This window comes from Rutidosis leptorrhynchoides, chromosome 5 (assembly GCF_046630445.1).
Source record: "Rutidosis leptorrhynchoides isolate AG116_Rl617_1_P2 chromosome 5, CSIRO_AGI_Rlap_v1, whole genome shotgun sequence".
In the NCBI taxonomy this organism is placed as follows: Eukaryota; Viridiplantae; Streptophyta; class Magnoliopsida; order Asterales; family Asteraceae; genus Rutidosis; species Rutidosis leptorrhynchoides.
This window is the reverse complement of record NC_092337.1, coordinates 34306735-34316939: the sequence shown is the minus strand read 5'-3', so window position 1 is coordinate 34316939 and position 10205 is coordinate 34306735. Positions and strand designations below refer to the sequence as shown.

The 10205-nt window shown below is 34.4% G+C and overlaps 2 protein-coding genes across 2 annotated transcripts; one reads left to right on the top strand and one right to left on the bottom strand.

The window, feature by feature from the left end:
• On the bottom strand, nt 1-1911 carry LOC139848104 (CBS domain-containing protein CBSX5-like). Its single transcript, XM_071837838.1, has 2 exons — nt 1516-1911; nt 1-1071 (listed from the first exon to the last, which is right to left on the bottom strand). The coding sequence occupies exons 1-2, from the start codon at nt 1860-1862 to the stop codon at nt 192-194; spliced, it is 1227 nt and encodes a 408-aa protein (XP_071693939.1). The 5' UTR covers nt 1863-1911; the 3' UTR covers nt 1-191.
• A 2196-nt stretch (nt 1912-4107) lies between these two features.
• LOC139848514 (uncharacterized) lies at nt 4108-8480 on the top strand. The gene is made up of 7 exons (XM_071838243.1): nt 4108-4489; nt 4604-4817; nt 4899-5645; nt 5748-5857; nt 6450-6564; nt 6660-7444; nt 7543-8480. Exons 1-7 carry the CDS (start codon nt 4108-4110, stop codon nt 8478-8480), a joined length of 3291 nt encoding a protein of 1096 aa, XP_071694344.1.
• The last annotated feature ends 1725 nt before the right edge of the window (nt 8481-10205 follow it).

The following is a 10205-nucleotide window of genomic DNA, read 5'->3' as shown; positions in this document are numbered from 1 at the left end:
GCAACTCTACCATCTCAAAACAGTAACAATTATTTCTGAAAAGATTTACAACATGATATCATTACTACTCCGTAACAATTTGCAATGAAATGGAAAAATGGCAAACTAATCGAAATTCCCGAACATTACAGAATAAAACCCTCAACAAACTAATATTTACAAAACTTGCCTCATATTTTTTTCTTCCTCAACTATTTCATCAAACTCTCTAAATGAGCCCGAAAAACTTGCAACATACCCGAAAACCTCACAATTCCAATAACACTACAATCTTCCTCAATCACCCAAACATAACTAACCCTATGCGCAATCGCTTGGATCATAACGGCCACTAATGAGCTTCCAGGGTAACACACAATCGCCTCAGCTCTCCTCGTCATCCTAGCCGAGTAGCTACTCGACCTACTAAACCTCCCCAACTTCACTGTCGTTAATGATAACGGCTCGTCATCATCTGACGAAAAAGAAGTTGGGGAGTTACAACTAACCAAAGGATCAATCCCACTTGAATAATCAACCGAAAACTCATCCAACATTCCTTTCAAGTTCCTCTCTTTTAACCGAGCTTCAACTAACCTAACTATATCTTCAGGTGGGCCACCACAATCAATATAAGCCATCAAATCCCCTGCGGACAACGTTGTAATAGCAGCGGCTGCGGTTTCATCATTATAAGCCAATGTAAAAGGCGATATCTCACCGATCAGGTTTCCGTCGTCATCAATGACAGCGACGGAAGTTTGATCGGCGAGAGATGTGATTATATCTCCCAATGCGGTTAAAGCAGGGGAGTGGTAGTTGACGGTTAAAATATCGGTGTTGATTATTCCGAGTGACTCGACGGAGTAGGCGGCGGTTGGCGAAAAAAGAGCAATTGAACTCAATAGAAATCTAACTATGTCTTCTTGAGTCAACCAACAGAATTCAATTCCACCGGTGTGAGTCGTCGGAGCAATTGACAGTTGTTGTTGCTGAATTTGTCTCCTTTTTGAATTGATGGTTGTTCTGCTACTTATCGGTACTACAAGATTTTGAGCTCCTTTGATGATTAAATCAATTGCTTCAACTAAACTGCAAATTTTAACAAAAAAAATACACTTTAATTGGGTAATTGGATAATTGGATAGTAGACTAAAAAGAAAACATAAAATTTCTAAATTCTCATATAAAGTTGAACATAACTTTCAACTATTGCGTATTAATAAACATATCATTAAGAGAATATTGCCATGTGTCATCCATATCATCATACAATCGGATGACTCGTGATGAGTTGGCTGCCATGTCATCATCTTAAAAGTAATATTATATTTTGTACGTAGTATAAAAATTAGTAAGGTGTTTCATTTATACTTCGTTACACCTAAAATGGATAAAATTAACAAATCTAATGAGGTAATTCATTTTTTTTGAACGGAAATTTTTTTGACATAGTAGATCATTTTCATTTATACTTTGTTACACCTAAAATGGATAAAATTAACAAAAATATATATGTTAATTGAACATATATACCTTGTGGAGGGGTCGACGTGCCTAACAACGGCGAGATCACGTGACAACAGAACGGAGACAGGAGAATCGAGTGCGGATGAAGGAGACTCGATGTTGTCTTGTTTACAAAGGTAGCAAATGATATCAACCATGCAAATTTTACCAATGCATAGACAGTTATTAATGAGTGGTTGTTGGTCTAATAAGTGGTTATTGTGGTGACAACTCCAAATGCTGACGTGGGTGTCCTCGGTGGACTTTAGTACGGTTAGAGCGTGGCGGACGGTGGCGGAGATAGAGAGTGATTTCAATGGTGGTTTGCCAAGGCAGAGGTCAGCTACCTCATGTGCTAACAAACGAGATGCCATACACAAATTCAAAGGAAGAAACAAAGCTTTTTATATATGAGACAAAACTAGTGAGTATAGATATTGATGTGTGAACGTATTGAATTGATGCGTGTATATATAAGCAACAGTTCATATATACATACATGATGCCAGTTGCGAATTTTTATATACTTCTTTTAAAGTGGCTTGAAAAAGCGAACATTAATCAAAGGGCTTTTTATTATGATTATAGATTATAGGTTTTTTTTTTTTTTTTTTTTTTTTTTTTTTTTTTTTTTTTAAGATAACAAATACTTTTTATTTTTATTTTTTTTTGAAAGGCAAGCTTGCATCAGTCCGGACCGAAGCCTAGTCATCATTTGCACACACACACGCGTTTTCGGGCAGGAAACCCGAACCACACTCTGAGGATCCGACCCTTAAACCATCCCGAGGTGCAGGCGGGCCAGACCTTAGTACCAGAGCGGGTCGGTAAAACCTTCCCTTTGGGCCACCTTCAAGGAATATATTTCAATTCCTAGAGCGGGTGACGAGGTTCGAAACAGAGACCTCTAGCCCTGCGAGTACACAAGTGTAACCGCGGTACCGCTGGACCGAAGATCCGTTGGTTTAAGATAACAAATACTATACTATTAAAATGAGAGATACCTTCAACGAATAATGAAGGATCCCAAAATCGATCACAACAACATCAACCATTTTAAAGCTCGGAATGAGTAAGAAAACTAAAAGTCCCAAAGAAAAACTAACTCAAATCGAGTCTCAACCGGCATGCATACTAGAAGACCTAAAGGAAAACTAATTAACTCAGATCGAGCCTCAACCGTCGTGCATGCTAAGACAAAAACTAAGCAAACGAATACAACACAAACCATAAGCTTAAACTAAAAGACTAAAAGCTAAACGAAGCATCAAAATTGGACGATCGCAACTAAAGCAACAAACAATCCCGGGTCCAAATTGGCTTTGGGAGTAGCTTGCCGTTCCTTAAATCCGGATTTTTAGTAATCCCATCTTCCTTATCGATCCGGACCCCTTTTTCTTTCCTCGAATTGAAAGTATAAGTAATCACATTTTTCGACTTGCTACTAACAAGAGTACCCGTCATCAAGAGTACCTGTCATCAGAGGAATTTCACCAAGGTTGTTCAAATAATGATATCTTTCTCATTCTAATTGCTTTTATTTTCATTTCAACTTGTTCTTATAGTTGGTTGAGTGTATGCAGGTTGTAGCAGTATAAATGTAGCTGTACAAAAGTTGATTTAGCTGCTGCTGCATATATTCTTGTTGCTGTTGAAGTTTAATGAAGGGGTCAAGTCTTTTGCGAATCATGTATGTTGTTTTTCAGTCAATGTACCTGGTACGGGGGCTGAATTGCAATTATACAAAGATGGGACGTAGTTAGACTTGACTTTGCATATTAGAGGGACCATTCCGGCCCTTTCTCATACTTTGAGGACTAAACAGAAACAAGTTTACACCGTTTTATAAAAGGAAGATAATTAGGGTTTGAAGAGAGAACTCATTCGATCGTTTTTCTGTTTTCTCTGTAATTTTTCATTGTAACTCAAAGTTAATTGCTATCTAGTTAGGATTGGCAATTTGATAAAGTTTCTGTATGATCATTCATCTAGTTGATGAATGTTTCTAAGTGTTTGAATCAAAGTTAATCATTAATTCGTTGGTTAAATTGTTTTAATCTGTTCAAAGTGTTGGTGATTCATTCAGTTCTTGGTGATTTTGTTGCATCGTATTGTGATTTTGACATGGTATCAGAGCCAGGTTCAACGCCTGATTGTGTTCATTGGTTAAATTTTTTTTCTCGTTTCTCATTCTAGGGTTCGTGATTTATCAAAGGAGTGTTTGATCAATTACTTATCACATGTTGGTTTGAAGATTGGGGGTTCGTGTTCTCAACCTTCAAATTGGTCTATTAAAGAGATTCAGATTTCGTTTGGATCTTGGGTGGATAAAATTGGGGGTTTTCTGTAAACCCTAATTTGGCTCGTGTTCTTGGCTACATCTGGCTATTCATTGTTCTTTCGCTGCACAGAAGATATATGGGCGTATCTAAAATCCTCTTTATCTTTTATTTCTTGTAATATCTGTTTGTGATTAAATAATTCTTCAAGGATTGCCACAGCCCAACTCTTGACCGCAATTCAAGAAATCACTGGAAACCTGATCAAGTTGTGGCTTGATCTTGAAAGGATTACTTAATTCTTCTTATTTGTGTTGCTTCATTACTATTATCTGTTAAAATGGGTGATGATACTAAGTCTGATACAAGTACTACACTCATAAGTAAACTGGACTTTGGAGATCCATTGTATCTTCATGCCAGTGATATTTCTAGTACACCTTTAATCACTTTCAAATTAAAGGGTACAGAAAATTACAAGTCTTGGTCATGTGCTATGAAATTAGCACTTCAAACTAAAAATAAAATGGGTTTTATAAATGGTACACTTGAAAAAGATGAAGAAGATGAAGTTCTAAGCAATCAATGGGATAGGTGTAATGCAGTTGTTCTTTCATGGATTCTTGGATCTATGTCTGATGAACTGTATAGTGGTCAAATTTTTTCAGAAATTGCTTCTGAGGTTTGGGATGAATTGAAGGAAACTTATGATAAAGTTGATGGTTCTGTTCTTTTCAATCTATATCAAGAGATTAATTCAACAAAATAGTCTGAAACTCCTGATTCAGATTATTATCACAAACTGAATTCTCTTTGGAAACAATATGATATTTTAGTTCAGTTACCTGCTTGTGGCCTCACAGCATCAAAGGAATTTAAAGAACACACAAATTTAATAAAACTGATGCAATTTCTCATGGGTTTAGATGATATATATCTACCTATTAGGAGCAATATCCTAATGAGGGACCCTTTACCCACTGTTAAAACTGCTTTTTCCATTATATCAAGAGAAGAGTCCCATAGAAACTCAAGTCAAACTGTCAAGAAGTATTCAAGTGTCAAATCTGTCTGCTAGTAATCTTCTTCTTTCACTAGTAATCTTAAACTTAAAACAAATCTGTCTGCTAGTGGTCAAAGGTGTGCTGAATGTGGGAGGGATAATCATCCCACTGAAAAATGCTTTAAGATTGTTGGTTTTCCATCAAGAAATGGAAACTTAAAATGTACCAAGTGTGGAATGACAAACCACACAGTTGATAAATGTTTTGAAATGATTGGGTATCCTCCAAACTTGAAAAGAAAAGGTTTTAATAATAATATGAAAGGAAATTTAAGTAAAGTCACTAATGATAATCAGGGTAGTACCAGTACTTCTGCTGTTTCTTTAAGTAATGAACAAGTTATGAAGCTTCTTAGCCTTCTTGATGAGAAAACTTGCACCAAACCTGCTTCTTCTAATGCTGCAGGTAATTTCATGAATTATAATGTTTTCTTTAACACACATCAAAACAAATTTCTTGTGTCTAATAAATCAAGTGAGGTGAATAATGTTAACTATGGATGGATAGTTGACTCTGGTGCAAGTCAACACATGACAAATTCCACTTTGGGATTTGTATCTAGTGTTGATGTAAGTGAACTAAATTTAACTGTTCAACATCCTAATGGCACACTTGCTAAGGTTACTAAAATTGGAAATCTTAAAATCACTGAAGATATTATTCTGCAAGATGTGCTTGTTATTCCTGACTATTGTGTTAGTTTATTATTTGTTCATTGCTTAGTAAGGGATAATAATTTGTTTGTGGGCTTTGATGTGCATGCTTGTCACATTCAGGATTTGGTAACCAAGAAAACTCTGGTGACGGGTGAACAGTGTGATGGGCTATATTATCTGACTAAAAATAATAAAGGTAATGTTGGGAATATAAACATAAGTAACTTTAACTCTATTTCTAAAACATTGTTGCACTGCAGGCTGGGTCATCCAGCTGAGCAGGCTTTAATGCACTTAAAAGGTATTAATCTTGCTAATAATGAAAACATTAATATTCCTTGTGATGTGTGCTACAAGGCAAAACAGACAAGTTAGGTTTTTCCTCTTAGTGAGCATAAATCTAATACTTTGGGTGAGTTAATTCATCTTGATGTTTGAGGTCCATATAAAGTTGCAAGTCATAAAGGCTTCAGATATTTCTTAACTGTTGTTGATGATTACACTAGGTCTGTTTGGGTATATCTGTTAAAATCTAAAGATGAAGTGTTTGGATGCTTTGAAAATCTATTCAATCTTCTCAAAAATCAGTTTGATAAAACTGTGAAGTGTATTAGGTCTGATAATGGGACAGAATTTGCGAATTCAAGTTTTAATAATTTCACACAAAAATTTGGAATTATACATCAAACAACTTGTGCATACACACCACAATAAAATGGTGTGGTTGAAAGGAAACACATGCACTTGCTAAATGTTGCAAGAGCCATTATGTTTCAAGGGGGGATTCCACTAAGATTCTGGGATGAATGCATTATGACCTCTACTTATTTAATTAACAGAACTCCCTCTTCTGTTTTAGGTGGAATGTGTCCTTTTGAACTTATCTTTAACAGACCTCCTAATCTCTCTCATTTAAGGATTTTTTGGCTGTCTTGCATTTGCTAATATTTTAAATAGTACAGATAAGTTTTCTGAAAGAGCTGAAAAATGTGTGTTTATGGGTTACTCTTCTGTTAAGAAGGGTTATAAGTTTTACAGTCTTGATAATAAGTCATTTTTTATCTCAAGAGATGTTAAGTTTTTTGAAAATGTTTTTCCTTTTAAAACAAAGGATTCTGCAAGTTCTATTGAAAGTTCATTAATATAAATCAATTAAATTTTTGGGATATTAGTGTTCATGAAAGTCAACAAACCTTAAGTCCCAATGATGATGGGAGAGATAAGTCCAAGTCCAGTATAGGTGAGGGCAGTGGTAGCAAGGTGACCTTGAATAGTTCAACAATTACTACTGTTTCAGATGTAAATGTTGATCATACCAGGACATCTGCACCTACAACAACACCTATTGTTGAAACTGTTTCTCCTGAGGGCATTGTGTCTACTAATAAGGATTCATATTCTTTCACTCCTAGTGTTAGGAGATCACAAAGAGATACTGCTATGCCTAAAAGGTTTAATGAATATGTTGTTGAAGGAAAAGTGAAATATGGAATAGAGAAAGTCATTAACTATTCTAAATTGTCAAAAGAAAACTTATGTTTTGTCTCAACTTTAAATAAAAGTGTAGAACCTTCTACATACTGGGAAGCTTGTAAAAGCAAACACTGGGTAGATGCTATGAATTTGGAGATGGAAGCTCTCCATAGAAATGACACTTGGGAATTATCTGACCTACCTAGTGATAGAGAACCTATTGGATGCAAATGGATTTATAGAATCAAATATAAATCAAATGGAGAAATTGATAGATATAAAGCTAGGTTAGTGGCAAAAGGTTTTAATCAAAGAGAAGGTGTTGATTTTGATGAGACATTTTCACCTGTTGTCAAGATGATAACAGTTAGGTGTCTTATCAATATTGCTATTCAAAACAGTTGGAGTTTATTTCAGCTGGATATTAACAATGCCTTTCTCTATGGTGACCATGATGAAACTTTTTACATGACTTTGCCCCTAGGTTACTTTGATAAATCTGATAAAAGAGTTTGCAAACTCAAAAGATCTCTCTATGGGCTTAAACAACCCCTAGAAAGTGGAATGAAAAACTTACTGCAGCCCTTGTTGAAAATGGTTTTAATCGGAGTAAAAATGATTACTCTCTCTTTATTAAATCTGTAAATGGTGTCTTTATTGCACTTTTGGTTTATGTTGATGACATTGTTGTAACTGGAAACAATGTTAAAGAGATTTTAAAGTTTAAAAAGTTTTTAAGTTCAAAGTTTAAAATTAAAGACTTGGGAGTTCTCAAATACTTTCTTGGAATTGAAGTGATTAGGTCAAATACAGAAATTTGTTTATCTCAAAGAAAGTATACTTTGGACTTGTTAAGTGAATTTGGGTTATTGGGTAGTAAACCTTGTCAAACACCTATTAAACCAAATGTCAAGTTTGATGGCAACAAGATTAATTATTTACCTCTAACTAATATCACTGAATACCAAAGATTGGTTGGAAAGTTGATCTATTTAACACTCACTAGACCTGACATTTCATACTCAGTGCATGTTTTAAGTCAATTTATGCATTCTCCTAGAGTTTCACATTTAAAGTGTGCAATGAGAGTTCTTAAATATTTAAAGTCTGCTCCTGGGCTAGGTATATGTGTTAAAAGGTCTGATGAAAATAGTATTGTTGCCTTTGTGGATTCAGATTGGGGCAAAGGCATTATGGAGAGAAAATCTATAACTGGTTATTGTTTGTTTCTAAATGGTTCTATTATTGGTTGGAAAAGTAAAAAGCAGTCAGCCATCTCTAGATCATCAGCTGAAGCTGAGTATAGAGCTTTGGCTGATGCTTCTTGTGAAGTTATCTGGGTTCTAAAGTTACTGGATGAATTTGAAGTCAAATATAGTCTGCCTGTACCTATGTTTATGGATGATTCAGCTGCCATTAAAATAGCTTCTAATCCTGTTTTCCAAGAAAAGACAAAACATTTTGGAGTGGACTTGCATTTTGTGAGAGAAAAAATAAGTTCAGGTGTCTTAACTACATAAAAAGTTAGTTCAGAAGATAATACTTCTGACATTTTTACAAAAGGGCTTTGCTCTTTTCAACATTATAAACTTTGTAGTAAACTGGGTTTGAAAGATGGTTTCAGCAATTAGATTGTGGGGGGGGGGGGGGGTGTTCAAATAATGATATCTTTCTCATTCTAATTGCTTTTATTTTCATTTCAACTTGTTCTTATAGTTGGTTGAGTGTATGCAGGTTGTAGCAGTATAAATGTAGCTGTACAAAAGTTGATTTAGCTGCTGCTGCATATATTCTTGTTGCTGTTGAAGTTTAATGAAGGGGTCAAGTCTTTTGCGAATCATGTATGTTGTTTTTCGGTCAATGTACCTGGTACGGGGGCTGAATTGCAATTATACAAAGATGGGACGTAGTTAGACTTGACTTTGCATATTAGAGGGACCATTCCGGCCCTTTCTCTTACTTTGTAATGACCCGGAATTTTCTGACCAAATTATACTTATGAGATTAACATTTACATAAATTAAACCATACCAACATGATAAGCAATCCAAATTGTTGAGACTTGTGTTTTTGAAAAGAGTTTTACACAACGTTTGACCGTCCAATATGACCGATGATATCACGAACTATATAACATACGATAATTATACGTTTGTGTATATATATGTATTTATATATATTTAACATGATCTAAGGATGGTTTAACATCTCATTGTGTACTAATGACAATGAGTTATAAGTATATTTTGAAACTACTAACTTAAGTTTTCAAAACGATAACTATACGTAACATTCTTTGATATATATACTTATAATCTATAATGCTTATACATGTATCGTATATATAATGTATTTAATCACTTTTTAAGGACTTAAATACATAAAACAATATAAGTATATTCACAAAAGATAGCTATATTTGAATTCTCGTTCCGTTTCCTCAAGATTTCTATACGTATATCTAGGGTATATGTACCCGTATCATACCCAGCTTCTATACATATTTACTATTGATATATACACATCAAATCAACATCCTAATCAACATTATTACTGCCCTAGATATGAGGTAACTAGAATTTGTCAAGTAGTATGAATTATTAGTAAGAAAACAAAATTAGGAATCCTTTTCTTTCTTTATAAACTAAAAACGTTTTTATAAATGAACACCATTTCTTCACTCCATTTTCTCATACCTACACCCTCATTTCTCTCTCAAAATACTTCTAACTTCATACTTGATCATCTCCAAGCATTTTCCCCATCATTTAGCTTCAATTACAAGCCTTAAACACCATAAGAAAACTCTTTCAAGAACATATCAAAATAACCACCCATTTGAAGAAGTTTACTTCCAACCTTTTGATCTAACTTCACCAATCTTTGATTCCAAGATTATTTCTTATCTTTTGCAGTAACTTTATCCAAGTAACTTGAGGTAGTAACCTTGTTCATAATCTTATTCAATTCATATTCACATTGCTATCTTATTTTGTGGTATAAAATTTTAACAACAAGAACATAGTTTGAATGATTTCAAACTTGTTTGCAAACTAAATAGATCCTTCTAACTTGACTTTTAAAACACTTCAAGACCTGTAATATATCATAATGATATGCTAACCTAACAAGATATAACTTGGTTTTACAAAGAAAATCTTAAAAACTGAATCTACGTCGTCGGAGTGCAACCGGGGGCTGTTTTGGGTTGGATAATTAAAAACCATCTTGAACTTTGAATTGGA